Genomic DNA, 23,314 nt, shown 5'->3' with positions numbered 1-23,314 from the left:
CTGCCTGTGCTTGCTCTCGCTCATCTCTCTCTCTGACAAATAAATAAATAAACTCTTAAAAAAAAATAGAATTGCAATTTTGATTAACTGTAAAGGATTTTTATTTGTTGTAAACAGTTTGGTCTCTTACCAATTATGAGAGTTTGATTCTTGCCTTACAAATATCAGATATGTAATTTTTAAACCGAAGTCCCTTTATCTGATTCTTTATTTAAACTGTGAGGGGAAAAGAAAATGAATGGTCTTACTAATTTTTTTCCAGAGAAAGTAAAATTAAGATAAAGACAAAAGCAATCTTAGTATTACCATGATTTTACTTTTTAATAGTTTTTTTTTATATATGGAAAGTAGAACTTGATTTTTTTTTTTCCTAAGTAAGCTCTATACCCCATGTGGGGCTTGAACTCACCACTCTGGGATCAAGAGTAGCATGCTCTACTGACTGAGCCAGCCAGGTGCCCCAGAACTTGGCATTTTAGATTTGCATTCAGGAAACTCCAACTTCTATCTATGTTAAGATCAAGCCTTGATAAGGCCAATTTTTTTTTTTCAATTTTATTTTTAAAGAAAGTATATGAACACCTAAAACTCTTCATAAGCCTGAGACTTCAGGGAATGTAAAAAGATTTGTAAGCTGGAATTTCTGAGAGCTCACTATAATACCTACATAGGAAAATTATATAGGAAAACGATACAGGAAAAATTCACTGCTTCCTCATTGAAGGCAAATATTTGGTGCTAATGAAAGATGTGACATTTATAATGCAGGCCTATGTTCAGATATAATTTCAGATAAATGATGTAATGATTTGTATCTTTTAATTTCTCTTCTCAAAAATTCAAAAACGAGTACTATTGGCTGTTTCAAATACTGATACAGTATTAGCAGTGCTTGTGACATTGAAATACATGCATATATACATATGCACCTATGTATATATGTAAGAGAATGCACGCACCACAAAATACTACATTCACTAAGGCATTCCCATTTTAGGGAGGAGGGCAGCATGCAGGATTATTTCTTTTATTCACTTGATCTCATGAGAATAATAATACATGCTGGAGTGATAACACTGGCACATTCACACAGCAGCAAAGAAACTATGGATGATTCTGACTCTATCCTCTGCTCTAAAACCCTTTATCACACCTCTAAACGATTTCCAAACACCAAGAGACTCACAGATGGATGATTTCGTAATATTGCAAAGAAATACAGCACTAAAGAATGTAAAGACAGTCATGATGTGGGAAACCAAATTGTGTAATGTTAACACAAACTGAGGAAGTTTTAAGAACAGAAGACATTCATCAGAGAAAACTGAGAAAATCAGTTTACTTACTATAATAAAATAGCCCTGTAAGCATGCCACTGTGTGAAAAAAAAGTTTAAAAAACATTGTTTCATTGATAACATATTATTGCAAGCAATCAGTTATGGTTTAGGCATTTCTTTTCCCCAGCCTTTCCCTGTTTCTCAGGTCTAATAAAGTTTTAGCTTATTATTTTTAATGTGAAAAGCAAAAGTTAGCAAGGTAGTATAATTATAGAAAGTAATTTTTAAAACTACTGTTCTACTATTTATTTTTTACCTAAATTTTCACTGTTATTTGAAATAACAAATAAATTCTACTTATATTGATTTTTAAAGTTCTCTGCCAAGTTCTCTGAGGACAAATTTTTGGGGATCTAAGGAATTAAGTCATTTTAATGTAACAGCATCTGTGCTTTATAATGGTTTAGAAAACTTACACTTTCATTAATTTAATCCTTCCCTTTTTTGTAATATAGACATTATTTTCTCTATTGGGTAAGTGAAGAAGTTAGATGACCTGCCCAAGATACCTTATCTGGTTGAAGGCCTAAATCATGACTTGGACTATAGCCTGAGACGAAATCTTATGCTCCGTGTCATCACTTTTCCTGTTTTTACCATATTTATTACCAAACGAAAAAAAACTAAAACAAAAACAACAAACTCCACTTTGGTTTGCTGACAACTAAACACAAGAAGAGGCTTCTATCTGGACTCTTATGAGACTCCAGGATAATGTGTCTTAAATGTGTCTTAAAAATAATAAATATTTTTATTATGTGTCTTAAAAATAATAAATATTTTCTAATAAATGGCTATAAATTAAAACATTAAAAAAATTCTTAGATGCCTGATACTTCCTGGTCTCACTCTGCTTTTCTAGTACTTTATAGTAAAGCCATCTAGAAGTTTTCAATGAATATCTTGCTCTGAAAATAAGCAATGGAAAATGCCACCACTATTCTCCTCTGCTGCTAATGGCAGAAGGGAAGCTCTGGGTTTTTAGTCAAAGTAACATCTGCTTCTATTTGAAAGGGACATGCCAAAGGCAAAGAAGGCAGTTAAAGTTTCCTATTTGCAGAAAAAAGGAATCTTATTAAAAGGAGGAAAGATTTAAATTGGACATTTTATTTTTTTTAAATGAAGAGTAAAATGAAAATCACAATTTTTGATTAAGCCTTAGGCCAACAGATCAGTCAAACGTATCTACCCTTCAATTTACTTATCAGAGACATTTCTATTTTAATATTCCTAAATACAAATAAAATATAATCCTTACAGGTATCTATTAGATCACTTACTTCTATTAAATACTATCTAATCAACTACTGTGTGTGTATACATAACATATATATATATAATATATATAATATAAATTATATAATTATAATTATATATTTAAAAATAAAAATTATATATAATATATAATATAAAAAATATATATAATATAGTTATATATATACATATAACTTTAAATTACCTTGATCGTTTTGTCCATATCTCCATAGCACAGGGAGTTAAGAGAGATTTTAAAAGGCCTCCAAACAGGATTCAAGTTATTTTTAATAACCTATAAAATGAAGATACAAAGACTAGTTAGAAAAACATTCAGTTCTTGCTACACTCTCACTAATCATTCTCCACCTTTTCACCCAGTCAATTTTTTCAATGAAAAACTATCTAGGACAATATTATACAAGTGTTAGAAGAAAAACATGATAGATACATTCTGAGAAAAGAAGAGAAACTACTTGGAAAATATATTTCACCCATTACGATGTACGCTTAGAAAGATTATTGATTTTGTGGGAAACCAGGCTTTTCATTGCAGGACACAGAAGATTCAAATTTGGAATAAGCATGAATGAGAAAGAACCTTGCTGGGTTAGGCTTGAATTGAAGAAGTAGTCTAAATTCATGATTTAAAATTTTTGTAAATATACATATACATAATAAACATATATACAAATACACGTTTCCCAGCTATGTCCTTTGAAAAGGCATAAGTGAAATGACATCTCAGTAGCAATGAGTACATCTAAGACTACTCCATTAAAGGAATAGTGTTCCAAGAGAAAGGGCTCATTCCAGACCTGGGAGAGAGTGAGCATAATGTGACCTGAGAAAATAGTTTAATGCAAAGTAAGAGAATGCAGGGCACCTGGCTGGCTCAGTCAGAGGAACATAAGACTCTTGATCTCGGGGTGGTGAATTCGAGCCCCAGATTTGGTGTAGAGATTACTTTAAAAAACAAATAATTAAATAAATAAATAAACAAATAAATAAAAGAATGCTTAAAGACTAATGGGGTTATGTTAAAGGAACCCAAACGCCTTTCAACATCACTCTCCCTGGTCAAATCTGGATTAATTGGAACAGCTAAAATGACAGTAATGAATTATAATATAATGAATATACCGTGTTATAACAGTCATGAGTCTACAATGATACCAAAAATAAAAAAGGAAGAGAGAGGAGAGATGAAAGAGGTGTATCTGCTAGTATATGTAAAGGGATGAAAATTTTAGAAAAAAATCACTATTTTATAACCCCTAATATAAACCCCTAATATAACCCATCCTTAGGTATGGATCATCAGTAGATGGATGATATGCAAAAGAACAGTTTAATCATGCATTCTCAAAGTGTCACACCACAGATCACTTATTAATTACAAAAGGGAAAAAATGGGACTTTATCATGGCAAGATCTGGTGGTCACTAGCTTAATCAAGTAGACAAGGTTGGCAACATCAATACTGGACAGCTTGAGACCATGAGTCCTCTGATGATACAGAGCAAGGTATACATAAATAATGTTCCGGATCGATTTGTTTGATTTGGATATAACTGTAAGGAAACAGAAGACTTAGAATGTTGGACACACTGGTCTTGATTATTCAGGAGATTCAAAGGCATTAAGACCTAAGACAGATATGGAGAAGAATCTTATATACTGGGAACATAAGAACCAAATGCAAAATGTGAAATGCAAAATGTGAACCTTTAATCAATCCTAGACAAAAATATGTGGAGGTATATATATAGATATATATATATATATACCTCCGTGCGTGTGTGTGTGTGTGTGTGTGTGTATTAATCAACTGCAGAAACTCAAAGTTATATGATACACTGATGTTATAAATTTTAAATTTTGAGTCCTAAACTTCCAGGTGTGATTGTATAGGAGAATGCCCTTCTTCTCAATAAAAGCCTGCTGTGGTAATAAGGTGATGTCTGTAGCCTGCATTAAAATGGTTCTGTGAATGGGAATTATATGTGTGCATGTCTGTGTATATGTATATGTGTGTCTGTGTGTGAAAGTGAGTGAGTGAATGAGAAAGAACACACATGCAGATATGACCAGGTGGCAAATCAAAGTGAAGGATACACAGGTATACATTTTAGTGCTTTTTACAGGGTCTTAAATTTTTCAAGATAAAAATTTTACTGACAGTTCAGCATGGTAGTACCTCCACATGAAAAAAAAAAAGAAAGAAAAAGAAAAGAAATGAGTATGTTGATCTTGTATCCCTGTCTAGATGTCTGAACTCAGATTGATATTTTTAAAATACATAATTTTTAAAAATTTAGATTACTACAATTCCAATAGAAACCTCAACTCTACTTTTTCAAATTCAGATATTCACCTCTGTTCGATGAACCATGAGCCAGTTTCCATCAGATGTCTGCTTGTGGAATTCCAGGTATGGATCTGACTTTCCAAATAGATCCTACGTTTAAAAAAAGTCAATTATTCTCCACTGAAACCATGTGAAACCACACTTTATACATGTTACATGTTAGCAGTACCTGAAGTCTAACTCCACAGTATAGATATATACAGTAAAGTACAGTAATAAATACAAATCCCATTCTTTCTCACGAACTTAGCAACCTGTTGATGCCTACAAGGAGAACTACTAAGGCATTTGTGATAAATGCTCATAATCCTGTGTCTCACACCTTCACTTCTCAAAAAAAACATGAGAACATGGCTTTAAAATATGGTGAACAATAAGACCCATAATCAGTAAGATATGTTTGGGGCTTGTTTTCATTAGTAAGAGTATTCATTCACATAGCACTGAATAGTTTTATATAAATGACATCCCATTTGGCTACATACTGACACCATGAGGGACAGCAGTTATCAGCAATAAAATGGATTCACAAGGGTTAAATGACTTTGGCAAGATCATACATCTAGTAAATTCATGGATCTGAGTCTTGACTTTATATCTTATTCTTCTATTTCCAATACTCTTCCACCAATTCCACACATTTCTTTACACACAGAAGGGAGCAGAGGTAAATATGTGAAGTGCATAATGGAATTATTCCAACGGTACAACGTACATCTTCTTTTCCCTCTGTAATTCACCACAGAACCCCTGTATAATGCTGAAGCACAGCGAGTGCTCAAAAATACCCTTATCACTAGCCTCAGTACAAACACACACATACACACACACAAATACACATACACACACATACACAGAGATAAAATTCTGGAAGACTGACCAAATCACTTTCAGAGGTCAAACTCAAGTAAGATTATAAATTATTTTGTTTTCTCATTTTTGTTTGCCTTTATATTACCATTGCCATACTCTTTAGAATATACAACTTATTATTTGGTAAAATGAAAGGACACCTGTTAATTCTACAGTAATATATGCAGCTATGTCCCTGAATTAAAGATTTCTTGAGTCCTAAATTAAACTCAGTGTTAAATTCAGAACTAAGAAAATATTATTTCCTTCCTCAGCAGTTCAATGTCAAGCAAGTAATATATATGGTACAGTCAAAAATATAAACACGGGGCTGGGTGGGGGGACAGGAAGGACCTGGGAGGCTCAGTTGGTTAAGGGTCTGACTCATGATCTCAGGATCTTGGGACTGAGCCCCATGTCGGGTTCCCTACTCAGCAGGAAGTCTGCTTCTCCTTCTCCCTGTGTCCTTCGCCCTTCTCATGCTCTCTCTCAAAAATAAATAAATAAAATATTAAAAAATATATATAAACACAGGGGGTACTGGTTGGCTTAGTCAGAAGAAGATGTGACTCTTGTTCTTAAATCATGAGTTTGAGCCCCATTTGGGTGTGGAAGATTACTTAAGTAAGTAAACTTTTAAAATATAGATATAAATATAGATACATATACACACACACACAAACAAAGGTTATCCAGACCTCCAAAAAAAAAATTAAGATTTTATTTATTTATTTGAGAGGGAGAGACAGCTCAGGAGAGGGAGAAGCCGACTCCCCACTAAGCAGAGAGCCCAACTCAGGGTTTGATCCCAGGACCCTGAGATTATGACCTGAGCCAAAGGCAGACACTTAACTGACAGAGCCATCCAAGCACCCCAGAACTTTTAAAATTTAACCTTATCTAATAAGAATCTTAAGAATCAATGTAATTAGCCTCTCTGTAAACCATTTAATAAAATTAATAGTAGCACTATACACAGAGAAGTTAACTTTCTAAAAACACATTAATGTACCTTGTCTGACCTACCTTAGAAATAAACCAAAGAGAAAGGCAGAATATCATTATTACCATTTTGAAAGTCAGACAACAAACCTTTGAAAGTTCATTAAGATGTCAGTAGTAGAACGAAAGTAAGAATTAACAGTTCCTGACTCAGATCTCCAGAACATGTTAAGTGAAAAAAAGCAAGGTGGAGAAAAGTGTATATATGCATATCCAGAGAATATATATTCATATGTGTGTCTGAATGCACAAGTATGGGGGAACGTGGGTGGTTTAGTTGGTTAAGTGACAGACTGTCGCCTTCGGCTCAGGTCATGATGTCAGAGTTGTGAGATGGAGCTCCAAGTCAGTATCCCCATTGAGTGGAGCCTGTCTAAGATTCTCCTTAGACTCTTCTGAACCGGGGCGCCTGGGTGGCTCAGTGGGTTAAGCCTCTGCCTTCGGCTCAGGTCATGATCTCAGGGTCTTGGGATCAAGCCCCTAGTCGGGCTCTCTGCTCTGTGGGGAGTTGCTCCCCCACCACCCCCTGCCTGCCTCTCTGCCTACTTATGATTTCTGTCAAATAAATAAATAAAATCTTAAAAAAAAAAAAAAAGAATCTTCTGCACCTACCCTGTCTACTCCCCATCCCCAACTCACATGTGCACACATACACATGCTCTCACTCTCTCTACCTCACTAAAAGAAAAAATGGTATATGTATGTAGTATGCTACAGCTACCCAAGGGCTGAGGGTAGAGAATATAAATACAAATACATAAATATACACACATACATATCTATTTACATAAACATATCAATATACATACATATATACATATATGTATATATACAGAGGCATACAAACACATACACACAAAAAAAAGCCTTAGTTTTCTTTTAGGAAATTGAAAAATTAAACCATGAAATATAAATTTTAAAACATTATTACTACAGGAACAAAGGAAGAAAAAACATAGCAGACAGGGAAAGAAGCTAAATTACTTGAAAATATCTTGTTTTATAGATTTGGCTTTGGAACCATACAAATCTCTTATATAATTATAAAACAAAGTTAAATTTTTAAAAATTGAAAACAATCCCTAAATATCAAAAGCAAAATTCAAATGTGTAATTGTGACAGAACAATAACTAAAAGATTTCTTTAAAACACAAGAATTTGAGGGACGCCTGGGTGGCTCAGTTGGTTAAGCAGCTGCCTTCGGCTCAGGTCATGATCCTGGCGTCCTGGGATCGAGTCCCACATCGGGCTCCTTGCCCTCCGCGGGGAGCCTGCTTCTCCCTCTGACTCTGCCTTCCACTCTGTCTGCCTGTGCTCGCTCTCGCTCACTCTCTCTCTGACAAATAAATAAATAAAATCTTTAAAAAAAAAAAAATAAAATAAAATAAAACACAAGAATTTGAATATACAGTCCACATAGAATATATAACTCTAAAGACAAAAAGAATTTCAAAGAGGAGTGCCTAGTTTGCTCAGTCAGCAGAGCACATGACTCTTGATTTCAGGGTAGTGAGTTTAAACTCCACACTGGGTGTAGAGATAACATAAATGAACAAATAAAGTTAAAAAAAAAAGAATTTCAAAAAAAGCTCAATCTGTTTTCAGTAAAAATATTGTTAATTATAATATGGATATTTTTATTCTGAAAGTATTAGATATTATAAAAGGCAAACAGAAGCAATTATGTTAACATCCTTAGGAACTGAGATTTTCAGCATAAGAGAAGGCAGGCACAAATATAGAATTAAAGAAGTAAGGCCCTGTAATTCTATATCTGAACTGGAAATATTTGTATAAATTTATTATTTAGTTTTTCTTTAAAAAACAAAACAAAACAAAACAGTCTTTCCTCTAATTGTCTACTAAAAAGCCTTAGAAACAGTAAGTAGCAATAATTGACAATAAGCACCCCTAGCATCAGACTGGTCTCTAAATAACAATTTCCACTAAAATATAATCAGGCTCTTTTTAATCTGCAGTCTGGGGCGGAAATTAGATAAAAATAAGCCTGGAACATCTTGTCATGCCACACAGCAAGGAAGCTATCCAAAGACTCCTGGAGATGTGCCAACTGATTTCAGGAACAAACTTCAAGAGGTTTTCACAGGCCAAAGTTAAGATAATTTAAGCATCTATAGGAGTTCTCTGGTAAAGAGTTCATAGCAATACTAAAAATAAAAAACAACAAACAAAACAAAGACAAAACCCTTATTGTCACATTTAGAGGATGAAAGGGAACCAACTTAATCTGTGAAATGGTATATATGAGGGAAAAAAATCAAACATTTTAATTTGCTTCCTGTACAATCGTATTTCAGAATAAATAAATACGTAACGTGGGTGAGAATACTTTTCTTTATAGAAGTATCCTCATTAATAAATGAAGAATCAATGATAGCATGAGAATCTCACTATTTAACAGGCTCTTAATAAAATAATATATCTAGGCAGTATAATTACCATCAATGTTCAGATGTCCCAAAAAGACAGGACTCAACAATGGGAGCCTCCTGATGAAATCACATGTCACCACCTATAAAGCTGCCCTACTGACAATTCAAAATACCATCAGATCATTCCTCTAGATTCAGTTACCAGCTTACAGAAATCAAGAAATAAAAGTGGAGAGAACATGCTAAACGACACCATAAGCATTTAATCAGTCATAAGCAGTGTTACAACTTCTATAGGACAGAGGAGTCCATTTCTTTATTGAGTAAGTTCCATGATGGACAGATGGATGGATGGGATGAAGGAAGAAAATGAGAGGGAATAAAGGAAAGAGAGATGTAGGAAGAAAGTAAAAGAAAGGGGGACATTTATGGATTAAAAAAGACTGGAGACTGGGGCCTGGGTGGCTCAGTGGGTTAAGCCGCTGCCTTCGGCTCAGGTCATGATCTCAGGGTCCTGGGATCGAGCCCCACATCAGGTTCTCTGCTCAGCAGGGAGCCTGATTCCCTTCTCTCTCTCTCTGCCTTCCTTTCTCTGCCTACTTGTGATCTCTGTCAAACAAATAAAATCTTTAAAAAAAGAAAAAAGACTGGAAACATACCAACCAATTATACTGTTAAAAGAATCTTTGGAGATACTCCAGAATATTTATAGGGATGAAATGACATGATGTCTGAGAGGAGAGAAGGTAGATAGGAAACAAAACTGGCCATGAGTTATAAGTGTTGAAGATGGATGATGGGGACATGCAGGGTTTTTAAAGACTGTTCTATTTAAATTTTTCCAAAATAAAAGTTGTCCCTGGCTACTAGTCTAAGATGTTTGCAAACTAAATTGTAAGGCAAATAAAAATGATTTTTTTTAAATTGATTGGTTTATGTGATTCAGTATAAAATCACTCGAAGAGGGGCACCTGGATGGCTCAGTGGGTTAAAGCCTCTGCCTTCAGCTCAGGTCATGATCCCAGGGTCCTGGGATTGAGCCCCGCATTGGGCTCTCTACTCAGCAGGGAGCCTGTTCCTCCTCTCTCTCTCTCTCTGCCTGCTTGTGATCTCTGTCTGTCAAATAAATAAATAAAATCTTTTAAAAATTTTTTTAAAAATCACTCGAATAATTATTCTAATTCATGCTATATACTAAATTGTTGTGTTATTATGTACTGCACTCATTCTTCATTAAAAATAAACATTGACTTTTGGAAACAAAGAGAAAAATCCAATAGAGCATGGAATTTCTATTTCTTTCCTTAAGGTAATCCAACAACACTGTATCAAATGACTTTTACAATAACCTTAATGCTTTTAATAACTCTTCTTTTAAGCTAGACAAGCCCTTTGATAACACCTAGAAGAAAGAGGTAAAAGAAAATGGCTTCTGCTTAAACATACATAGGAAAGCAGAATCTAGAAGTAACTAAATACTCTAAGTGATGCTCAGATGATAGAGTTCATAATACTAATTGCATCATTTTTTTTTCAAAAAGGAATCAATGTGAGGCAAAACATGATATCCTTGTAGAAATGTGCATCAACTACCCACCTTATTGTCCAGTTTTCTTGCCTCGATTTCCAACAATACCACTCTGTTATCCTTTATTTCTTCAGCTGAAATCTATGAGGATATATGGTAAGTGAAAGACAATATGTTTTAGGGATTCTGATAAACTTAGAAGTACTGATTTATTCTGTTATCTGATAATAGATATAATCTCTACTAATATAAATGAATTTTAAATCTTTTATAAGAAAAAGTACTATTCAGAAAGATTGATCATTATTTCTTTAATGTGTATAAAATATTTTCCCCAAATATGCCAAATCTGTATTACACAACTTATTTTTCAAATGCTGTTGCCTAAACTAGATCTTCCCCATTCCAGTGAAAAATCAAAGCCCCTGGGGCGCCTGGGTGGCTCAGTAGGTTAAGCATCTGCCTTCAGCTTATGTCATGATCTCAGAGTCCTGGGATCAAGCCCCATGTCAGGCTCCCCACTCGTGGACTCTGCTTCTCTGTCTTCCCTTCTGCCCGCACCACCCCACTTGTGCTTGCTCTCTCCCTCTCTCTCAAATAAATAAATAAAATTTTTAAAAAGTAGAAGAAAAATCAAAGCCCTGAAAAACTGCATGACCCTATCTAAAGTGTGAGCAAATCATACCTAGAAGACACTTTAAGTTGAAGCATCAGATCAAGGTTTTTCATCCAATGTCATTGAAAAACTTATTCTAGTTAAAAACAAATTCCAGGCTATCATAACCCCAAGAGCAATAGAGCTAACTACTGTAATGTTCTGTCTCACAAAAGTCAACATCCCAAAGACACTTAAAATTCTTATGCCTCAGGAGATTTAAACTAGGGCAAAACAGTTGCTTAGGGAAATGCCCTCATAATGACAACAACCCTCAAACAGGAGGGAGCCAGCCCTCCATTCTCAGAGCTAAAGTTAGAAAATACTGCTCCAGGCAGTGATAACCTGGACAGAAACTCTAGAAGGTAATTATTTTATCCTGTTATTTAAAGATACTTATTTAAAGTGTGGCATTATGTAAATATAAATATATATTCATATATAAATATGAAATATAAAACAGTATAAAGTATATATTCATTTGCCTAGGACCAGTAATTAGCAACGGAAAAATCTGAGTGGGAGGATGGGCAGGAGAGCACGAGCACAGAAAAGATGGTTAAGAGTTGAGAGGCTCAGGTGCCTGACTGGCTCAGTCAGAAGAGCATGTGACTCTTGATCTCAGCATCATGAGTTCAAGCCCCATGCTGGGTACAGAGGCTACTTAAATAATGAAATAAAAACTTTAAAAAAAGGAGGTTGAGAGGTTCAATGGTCATGGCATAATATAAGATCCATTTGGAATTAAATCCATTATACAGTTTCTGTCCTATTGGGGGAACTTTGTAGAGGGTCAAATTAATCCATTCAGATGATTAAGTCATTTCTCTCTAACTTGGGGATTTATACTTCCATGAGGGAGAGACAAGCATCACCAAGCTACATCTGATTCCATGAGCAACTTAAAAGACTCAAAGAAGGAATTCCCATACTGCATTTTCTCCTTCTTTTTGACCCAACATATTTCCCATTTTTGATCACTGTAAGGCAAGTAAGGATGAAGGACAACATTCGGGATGAAATGATAAAGCATGGCTATAGAGTATTTGTCTGATATGTACAGTTTCAGCATGTCCTATCATGTTAAATCTTTTCAGGCAAAAGACAAATATCTTATTGTTACCGTAATGCTCCCTTTCCCAGCAGGTCTGCCATTTTTAAGCACCAGGGGTCGAGTTAGCTTCTTACTGGAAACAATCTGTTAAAATTGGAAAGTGATACAAAGAGCTATTTCACTTCAGTATGTGAATTTTTAAACTGAATGATTTCAAAAAAAGTTGAGTATAAAGTTAAGTCAACTTAAGTCATTAGAAATGGAAACATTAAGTCCATGCCTTAAAGATTTACAGATTATAAAACACATCTACATATTTAAAACCAACTGGAAAAGATTTCCAAGGAGCCATTCCTGGCAGATACGATCTCCCCAACCACTAGTTTCTTTATCAATTACTTCAAAGTTTAACTTCCTCCCTGTAATGGAAAAAGAGGAATGGGTTCTCTTCATATATACTAATCACTGAGCTGAAAAACCTATAGATGAGAAGTGGGCCTCAGAACACTCAATAAATGAGATTCAACTTTTTAACTGATGCATAACTTGAATATATAACCCCCACAAAATATCATTTTTGATTAAAATAATATAGTAGAGGTGCTTGGGTGGCTCAGTGGGCTAAAGCCTCTGCCTTCGGCTCAGGTCATGATCCCAGGGTCCTGGGATTGAGCCCCACATCGGGCTCTCTGCTCCGCAGGGAGCCTGGTTTCTCCTCTCTCTCTGCCTGACTCTCTGCCTACTTGTGATCTCTGTCTGTCAAATAAAAAAAAAATAAATAAATAACTTAAAAAAAATAATAAAATAATATAGTAGACCTAGGTACTCTCAAATAGATGCATCTATCAAATTCATTAAAATTTAGCTACAATGTGGTTTTTTCCGAAAAAATCAATACTTTAATTTTCTCTTTGACACTCTTCATCAAAGTTTTAGAAAACTGATCAACTTCAGTTTCATATTGTTCTTGAGACATAGGAAATACCAAGATCCCCAAACAATACATGGAAAAATAAACAAATCTAGGCAATAATGTCACCCACTGAAAAACAATGAGTCTTCCCTCCTGAGGCCTTCCCAGCTCTATTACAAATAGTCAAGATCTCTCTTCTTCTTCTTTTTTTTTTTTTAAGATTTTGTTTATTTATTTATTTATTTGAGAGAGGAGCCTGTGGCAGGGCGGGGACGGGGGAGGGTAAGCACACAGAGAGGGACACAAGCAGATTCCCTGCTGAGCGGGATATCAAGACCCTGAGATCACAACCTGAGCTGAAATTAAGAGTTTTACAACCCACTAGACCACTCAGGCGCCCTGATTTCTCTTTAGAACTCAGACTCTGAGAAAGAAACAAAACGGTGAGCCTACAGGCACACCTTTACCCTGATCAAATCTGTCACATAGGAAAGGCAGATAATTAAGTAACTATGGATGGAGGGTTGATGATTGGGTAGAAGCAGTAGAGAGTACTGGGGTGAGCACAGGGTCGCGCGCCAAACTACTCAAGGGGATCAGAGGAGGCTTATTGGAGAGGAAGGCTTACACTAGTACACCTAAGGTTGAGGAAGATCAGGCCAGGTAAAGGGATAGTGCTATTACTTTGAAAACATTTATGACTTAAGCATAAGAACAAAATTGTAGGGGTGCTTGGGTGGCTCAGTCTGTTAAGCCTCTGACTCGGTTTAACCTCAGGCCATGATCTCAGAATCTCATGTGCTCAGTGCAAAATCTGCTTGTCCCTCTCCCTCCCCATCTGCCCCTTCTGACACCCTCTTTCTCAAAAAAGTAAATAAATAAAATCTTTAAAAAAAATTTTTTTTTTTTTAAAGAAAAACCAATAGTACACAAAGCAGCTAGAGCAATGGTATTATTTACTGCAATGTTAAACGAAACACCCCAACTCAAAAGAATTAATGGGTTTTGCCAAAAACACATAGTTCCTGCCCTTATGAAAAATAAGATAAATTCTATAATGTTCAAATCAAACATACTAATATTTGAAACATGTCTGTAAAGTGATTACATACGTCTCAACTCTAAAAATTAAACTAATGAACACTTATAAAAACGCCCAATTCTCTGGTTAAAATTTAGACACAATATATTGCAGTAGCTAATTATACTCACTTGTCCAAGGGTACATTCAAATTCTCCTAAGAAGTCATCATCATTCAGCTGGATGGTTTTGTTGTCAATGTCATAAATCCCAAATTTCAATTTTTGAACCACTTCAAAGTAGTAATCAATAACAAATGTCTTGGAAAATGTGGGATTCAAGCAATTCTTAATCCTTTCTGTGCGATCAACCTATACTCACCCCAAAACAAAAAGTTTCGTCAGATTAAAATGCACTTACATTTTAGCATCTTTATGTACTATAGGTAACTAAATATAAGCATAACAGATAGCTAAAGAAAGTTTCCATATGTAGATGAAAAATTCCACCATCAAGGACAAACCTGCCCCCAAAAAACTGCATTAACATATGAGCTGTTTTCATTATTTTTAACAGTTGTAATAAGCACTTGACATTATCAAAAGAGCAATTCAGAATCCTTTTCACCTATAGTATTTAACATTACCTCATACCACTGTTGACCACTCGTATTTAAAAATAACACACATAAAGGGTCCGATTTTGACCCTACATCCATATCCAAAAGATTGTCACAGGAAACATTCAGCTCCACCTTCGTAACGCATTGGGCAGCCATCTTGAACTGTGAGAAAACCAAAGAAACAGGATGCTAATGAAATGGTGACTTTAATAATAAGTCCATGCATTCCCAATGAAACAGCTGAATTCTTAGGAAAAGCTGTCAAAATAGGATCCCGGAGTAAACTCTCTGGAATAAGACTGTTAATATATGGGGCACCAGGGTGTCTCTGTGGGTTAAGCCTCTGCCTTCGGCTCAGGTCATGATCTCAGGGTCCTGGGATTGAACCCCGCACGGGGCGCTCTGCTCAGAGGGAAGCCTGCTTCTCCCTCTCCCACCACCATCCCCATTTGTGTTCCCTCTCTTGCTGTGTCTCTGTCAAATAAATAAATAAAATCTTAAAAAAAAAGGCAGAAATATTCCTTAATAAGAAACAAAATTCACAAATTCCCAATTTGCCTACTAAATACCCAACCCAGGTATTTTGTAAAACTAAATCTAAATCTAAATTCAGATTTCTTTATTTTGTCATCTTACATTGTCAAAATTATTAAGTGCCAAAATACACAGTGCTGACAGTATGTGCCAAAGATATAAAGAAGTCACTGAAGCAGACCGAGAATAACTGACAGTGCCAAGAGTGTGGGTCAGACTGACATTCCCTGGGCTTTGAAGGATTCCATTAGGTGAAGAGAGAGACAGCACAGAGTAGAAAAGAATCAAGACATTAGAAGGCACAGTGAGGACACCTCATCGTCACGTGTCACAGAAGTAAGCATCCATGTTGGGGGAAACCAAGCTGGACAAGAAGAGGGTCAAGTTTGGTGTCCTGAGAGCTAGGCTGAAGTACTGGGGTAGAGGGGTGGTTAGGAGGTACAACTGAAAGTTCTCACATTGAGGATAGAATGAAATGGTTGTTTTTTTTTTTTAAAGATTTTATTTATTTATTTGACAGACAGAGATCACAGTAGGCAGAGAGGCAGGCAGAGAGAGAGAGAGGAGGGAACAGGCTCCCTGCTGAGCAGAGAGCCCGATGCGGGACTCGATCCCAGGACCCTGAGATCATGACCTGAGCCAAAGGCAGCGGCTTAACCCACTGAGCCACCCAGGCGCCCGAAATGGTTTATTTTTAAATGTAACTTGTGTCAGGGCACCTAGGTGGCTCAGTTAGCTAAGGGTCCGACTCTCAACCTCAGCTCAGGTCTTTGCTCCTTCCTCTTCATCACCCTGTATGATAAGCTCTGGATTCAGACAGATGAGTTCTCATTTGGATCCCACACTGACTTAATGTGTCACCTCAGGTGAGAGTCTCAACCTCCTTATAATCCCTCATTTTCCTCATCTGCAAAGTGAAAATAATATTTCTCATACAGTTGTTGCAAGGATTAAATGAGTGAATATATTTAAATAGTGCCTAGTACATGGTAAGTGTTCCAAAGTTGTTTATTACTATTATATTATTTTAGGACTACTTGATCTTCTCCCATATATCCCATGTTTCTTTTCTCTCCTTTTTTTTTTTTTAAACTAGGCTACTCCATGATGATTTCTCTAATGATTCCAAACTACATCAAGTCATTTGAATTCCTGCTGCAATAGTAACAGATAACTACAGTATAGGAACAAGATCAAATCTGGAGTACATTTAGAGTAATACTTGGGTGAAATCCTGCATCTGGTGAGACCTGTGTGACCTCAAATAAATTACTTTTTGAGCCTAGATTTTCTCATCAGTGAAAATGGAGATACGTAAGTAAACTTACAAATCGGGAATGTGCTGTGAATCTTGCTTTCATATCTAACATAGAATCTATGGAATAAATGTTTAGTTGTATAATTTTTTTCTTAAGGTAGTTTAAGTCTTATAAATTGTATGTCATCTGTACCCAGGATCATGCAGTACCCTGTGGACAGATTTAGAATGAGTAAGGATTTCTAAAGCTCCTGAAGAACATGTAAAGAATTGTCTACCAGCAAACAGAAAGCCCTCAAATTCCAAAAATGGAGGGAATTCAACAGAAAATGTATTGTATCTATGTGTAAAGTCAGCCTCATAGCAAAAAGATACATCAGAGGAACATTTTTCCCCCCTAACAATGATTATAAAGAGCCACAAAAACAATATGCCAGACACACCTGATTATTTAGTAAATCGTTGATATTGCATTACTATTGCTGTTAGGACACAAATTTCCTCTATTAACAGCATTCCCCCATGAAAATGACTCTAAATGCAGCCTCATTTTTTTCTAGAAATTCATTAGGGCTGAATGACAAATGGAAGAAATTACATAAACAATCAGGTCTGGAACCTTGTTAAAAGAAACATCCCTGATGATGCTTTTCTCAGTTCCTTTCAGTGTCATCAACCAGCACATGATACACAATTTTTTAAAAAAGCAATAGGGCATTCTTTATGATGGAGGAAAATAAGGCAAATGTTTTGTACCCTTTGAGTATGGAGAATAGGAGATTTGGCTGGGATAAGTGACCAGGCAGAGGAATGTGTATCTACAACTAAAGAGTGATTCTATTTGTTTTACTACCCAAAATGCAGGATGATAGAAAAGACAGAAAGAACCTCCTCCAGGAGTGGACAATAGCTTCTTACAACACAGATTACTCACTGGAGAATTGTCTAGTTTCTAAAATGCAAATAACATCTGGAAATACAAACCCTATCAGCCATTCTCCCGGTAACCCTAATTTTCCTGAGTCAACGTTATAACACAGAGAGTTCAAAGGAATTAAAAATAAGACCTAATAATTGAATTTGGGCTGGATGTATGAAATTTAAAGCATATGGTCACTCCTATGCCTGAAATTTCTGAGTTCTAGCTGAAAATTCTTAGGTCTTATGTGCTTTCTCTTTTCCCATTTTTCCTTAGAGGTACTCCTTAGGTCTACTCAGTAAAGCAGATTCTGCCTAGAACAATTTCAAATCTCTCTCAACTATGGAGGTGCAGAACCTTCCCTATGCCTATGGTCACAAGTTCTTCAGGTCTTTTTTTTTTTTTTTAAGATTTTATTTATTTGACAGACAGAGATCACAAGTAGGCAGAGAGGCAGGCAGAGATCGGCAGCCCCAATGTGGGGCTCGATTCCAGAACCCCGGGATCATGACCTGAGCCGAAGGCAGAGGTTTTAACCCACTGAGCCACCCAGGTGCCCCTCTTCAGGTCTTCTGTAGCTCTACCTGCCCACTTAACGGTCTCCAGACAGGCACTCCCACTGCCATCCTCTTTCCATTCATATCATGATTTTATCACTTCTGATTAAAAAAAAAAAAAAAAAAAAACCTGATGCCTGGGTGGCTCAGTGGTTAAGCATCTGCCTTTCACTCAGGTCGTGAGCCTGGGGTCTAGGATCAAGCCCTGCATTAGGCTCCCTGCTCAGCAAGGAGTCTCCTTCTCCCACTCCTTCTGTGCCTCTCCACCCCTGCCCACCCCGCTTGTGCTCTCTCTCTCTCAAATAAATAAATAAATAAAATCTTAAAAAAATAATAAATTAAAAATAATCATTACTGGCTATCCAGAGTCTACCCTAGTCCAATTAGGTACACCTGTAATTCATGGCTCTGTCTACATCTGCCCCCAGCCTGTCATCTAAACTCGTCAAGATCCATTTCAAATGACATTTTCTCCATCAAGCTGTTGCTGATTCCCCTGTAGGGCAGTTATGGTACTGATGCTATTTTCTTACCACTATTGTTACTTGTATGCATGGCCCACACTCTATCTGTGTGCTGAGGACAAGGACCTGTTTTTTACTGCTTCCTCTGCATCCTGAAGCATGCTGTCTGATGTTTGACACAGGGTTTTCATGGCTGAAATACCAGTGACTTTGGAGTCAGTAGGCTTGCTTCAAATTTCCTTCCCATCATTTATTTGGGTGTGTCAGCTTTACCAAATTGTCTGTCAGAACCTCAGTTTCCGCATCTATAAATGGGGATAAAAAAATTACCTGACAACTGTAGGTTTATAGGGCACTCACATTTTTAGATATTCTATGAATTGTTGCAATTATTATTTTATAAACTATTCAAATACTTTAATAGTCTAGCCATCAATGGCTTGTTATTCAATAGTAAGACATAATGAAACTTTCTCATCCTTGTTTATAAAGAACTTCTTAGAAAAATAATAAAAGAATGCCTGGGATTTACACAAAATTAATTTGCCAGGCAGGCAGCCTTTCTTATAGATAAGTGCTAATTTTCCTAAATCCTCTCAGAAGAGTTTGCTTACCTGAGCTACCTCCGGTTGGTGCATGGGGGAGGGAGGACAGAGCCAGTGTCAGTGACTCATTATTTGTTGTAGAACAATTGGGAGGGAGAAGTCAGTGCCCAGCCACAAATGTCTCTAGGAAATTTCACTCTTTAGCTACTAAATGAGGAGGCTGGCAACATGACAAAGTTCTCAAAGGTTCCTTCTGGTTCTAATACCATGATTCACTAACTGCTATCCATACTGCATCCTGCATGACCTCCACTGAAAGCCAGCGGGGTAACCTTGGGGCAGCTGGAATGGGGCCCAGCAACATCAGCAGGACACACCCCATGCAGTGTTTCTCAAATTGTGTGGCTCAGAACGGTAAAAGTGTCCTCCTCAACCTCCCTAAAAAAGTGGGGGAAGGGTAATATGGCAGTCAGTTTAAAAGCCGCCACTACTTGGAGATCTCAGTCAAACCAACAAGTGTTTACATTAAGAGGTTACTGTGTGGAAAACCTGGGTGGCTCAGGTCAAGCCCCATTGCCGTTGTCGGGCTCCCAACTCAGCGGAAGGCCTGCTTCTCCCTCTCCCATATCCTCCCCCTTGTGCTCCCTCTCTCTCACTGTGCTTCTCTCTGTCAAATAAATAAGTAAAATCTTTTAAAAAAGAGAGAGATTATTGTGTACCCATTATCATGCTAAGGACAGTGGGGACCTGATATAGCAACAGAAGACCTTGGAACTCATAATTCTATCGGGGAGTTCCATTCATTCAACAATTATTTACTGAGTATCTTCAGTGTGTTCCGGCACGGGGTGGGGAAAGAATGCAAAGCAAAAGCAAAATACCTAGCTATCCACATATGCACAGAAATAAGACAAACAATATAAAACAGTGCGGTGCAGAGAGGAAGCAATCAAAGTGCCCTCAGAGCTGGAGAAGAAATCTATAGATTTCTGTTTTTACTGAGGATTAAAACTACACTCCATTATAAAATAATTTATATTCTTGCCACTTGCCACTTGCTACTGGATCATTTTTTTCCCTTAAAAATAGAGAGTGGGAGAGGGGAAAATGTAAAGAGTTAGTAAATACACGTGGCTGGATAATTTCTGGTTTTTGTTTTCTACAAAATTATCAAAATGCTTCCAAATAATATATTAGCTTCTGAACTTTACAAAAAAAAAAAAAAACAAAAAACAAAAAAAAAAAACACCAAACAAAAAAACCCTAGTAAATTGGGCAAGACAAGGAATAAGTACTATATAGCAAGAGATCAATACACCAGAGCTAAGGCTATAATATCTGGATTGTCCCAGAATGTTAATAATATTCATAATAATAATTTTTAACTTTTAAAACAACACATCGTGTCTATTAGAAAAATAAGAATAGGAGTGCCTGGGTGGCTCAGTGGGTTAAGCCGCTGCCTTCGGCTCAGGTCATGATCTCAGGGTCCTGGGATCGAGTCCCGCATCGGGCTCTCTGCTCAGCAGGGAGCCTGTTTCCTCCTCTCTCTCTCTGCCTGCCTCTCTGCCTACTGTGATCTCTCTATGTCAAATAAATAAATAAAATCTTTAAAAAAAAAAAAAAGAAAAAAAAAAAAAAAGAAAAATAAGAATAATTTGCCCAAACATTTAAATTACTTGCCCAAGAAAAACAAGCTAATAAGTAGCAGGGCCATAACAAGAACCCAGATTTGTTTCCTATCATGCCAGAATGCCCTGAGAGCACTAAGGCCTGTAATTAATCATTACTTAGTATAACAGCAATATTCTCTAATTAATTTCCCTATAGCTTTCTAGTTAGTATATCAAATGTAAATATTCAGCCTGACACAAATTAACGAATACGATCTTACAAAATTAGAAGATTAATTTTTAGGCTACAATTATGATTATCTTTCTTAAATAAAAATAACCAGAATAAACAGTAATGGCCAAACAATGGAAGAACTGGAATGGTGTGCATTTACATCACAGCAGTTCCTCCTCAAGATAGCACATTACACTGTGAATTACTTAGGGCTAAGAAAGCATTTTCTTCTTGCTAGAGTTTCTACAAACACAGATCTACATGGGGGACACAGAATCTCCGTGCTTTCTGAAGGTAGCAACATTAATTCTCAGGAATATACCACACTTAATAGCCAGAGAAAAACTTACATTAAAGGAATGTACAGTGAGCCTGCCCTGCATTTATTAAGAAAGTGATGCCCAGGGGCGCCTGGGTGGCTCAGTGGGTTAAAGCCTCTACTTTCGGCTCAGGTCATGATCCCAGGTTCCTGGGATCGAGCCCCGCATCGGGCTCTCTGCTCAGCAGGGAGCCTGCCTGCCTCTCTGCCTACTTGTGATCTGTCAGTCAAATAAATTAAAAGAAAGAAAGAAAGAAAGAAAGAAAGTGATGCCCAGGGACACGTGGGTGGCTCAGGTGGTTAAGTGTCTGTGTCTGTCTTGGGGGTCCTGGGATTTAGCCCTGCATCTAGCTTCCTGAGCAGGGAGCCTGCCTCTTCTCCCTCTGCCACTCCTGCTGCCGCTCCCCCTGCTTGTGCTCTCTCACTCTCTCTCTCTGTCAGAAAATAAATAAAATCTGAAAGAAAGGAAGAAAGAAAGAAAGAAAGAAAGAAAAGAAAACAAAAGAAAAGAAAGAAGGAAGGGGGAAAGAGATGCCCACATTTTTTAAAAATACCTGCAATGGAATACTAGCCATGGGGATACATAATTAAAATTACGCCAAGCATTAAAACACCTAAACAGTGAAAAGGGCAAGTTTTCTTTTTAAATGTTAAAAAGGGACTTACGGGAAGAGTCACTGGACCAGGAGTGTGAAAAAATGGAGTATAGTTCTCCATCAGCCCTACCACACGTGCCCCAAGGGCTATAACTGCTCTAGGCCTCTGGTTTTTCAACTGTCAATTCTAAGAGTTGAGTCAATCACTTTAAGTAACTTTAAAGCCTCTTCTAGTTACTATTCCATGACTAATTACAGTGAATATAAACTTGTTTAGGAAGTGGTACTAAAAGAGTAGAAAAATTTAAAAAGTAGAAAAGAGCAGAAAATTTATAAGAACCAAAAAGAGAAATGTAAGGAAAAAAATAACATTTCCCAAATTCAGCTTCCATCTCCCACCACCAAAAAAGCTATACCTGAAAAAATATATATTTAGATACTTGCCCACCAGTTAGGTACCTTTGCTTGAAATTCTTAAATTCTCTATCCCTGCATGACTTGAAAAAGTATAGTATACCAAAACAAAACACCAGCCCCAATCTACATGCAGCATAATGAGGAAGTGAGTTTTACTACCATCTATGGAATCTCACATTATTAAACTCCCAGCTCGTATTACAACAGCAGAAGGAACCAGCATTTGACCACCATTTTTAAAATGAATTTCCAGATTCTGAATAATCCTGAATAAAATCTGGATAGCAATGCTATTGCTGATATCTGAACATGCAGAATTGGGAAAAGATATATTTTTGTATTACTCTTATTTTATTATTTTTTTTAAAAAGATTTTATTTATATGTCAGAGAGAAAGCGCACAAGCAGGGGGAGCAGCAGGCAAAGGGAAAGCAGGCCCCCGCTGAGCAAGTGCAGGACTCAATCCCAGGACCCTGGGATCATGACCTGAGCAGAAAGCAGATGCTTAACCAACTGAGCCACCCAGGTGTCCCTTACTCTTACTTTAAACACAGAAAGCATGTGCAGTTTTACCCTGTCCTTACTGTTACAAAGTGAGCAATTAATTAAGGCCCCTTCCTTGATTTCTCTAGAAAATTCCTAAGATTATACTGATCTGTTCTATGACTCATAGCAGGCTATAGAGTTTATTTCACATGCATTTTCTGGTTAGACTGCTTTACTAATCCCAACGGCTGCTTTATACACACTTTAGAAATGTCACTGATTATATTGTCAAGCTTATCTAATGAAAAGTTCATAGTATATGCACTGTTAATAAAAGTTAGAAGCAGTTGCAACATCACAATGTTG

The 23,314-nt window shown here is 36.7% G+C and overlaps 1 protein-coding gene across 1 annotated transcript in view; it reads right to left on the bottom strand.

Moving 5' to 3' along the window:
- CPNE3 (copine 3) overlaps window positions 1-23,314 on the bottom strand; it is a 49,763-nt gene that overhangs the window by 20,915 nt on the left and 5,534 nt on the right. The window contains exons 2-7 of the mRNA XM_032316230.1: window positions 15,030-15,167; window positions 14,575-14,754; window positions 12,519-12,593; window positions 10,810-10,881; window positions 4,971-5,054; window positions 2,799-2,888 (exon numbers count right to left, since the gene is read on the bottom strand). Coding sequence (XP_032172121.1) covers window positions 2,799-2,888; window positions 4,971-5,054; window positions 10,810-10,881; window positions 12,519-12,593; window positions 14,575-14,754; window positions 15,030-15,161 — 633 coding nt within the window. The 5' untranslated portion in view covers window positions 15,162-15,167. The remainder of the gene's footprint in view (window positions 1-2,798; window positions 2,889-4,970; window positions 5,055-10,809; window positions 10,882-12,518; window positions 12,594-14,574; window positions 14,755-15,029; window positions 15,168-23,314) is intronic.

This window comes from Mustela erminea, chromosome 16 (assembly GCF_009829155.1).
Source record: "Mustela erminea isolate mMusErm1 chromosome 16, mMusErm1.Pri, whole genome shotgun sequence".
NCBI lineage: Eukaryota > Metazoa > Chordata > Mammalia > Carnivora > Mustelidae > Mustela > Mustela erminea.
Note: the sequence above shows the minus strand (reverse complement) of the source record. Positions and strands in the feature narration are given on the sequence as shown.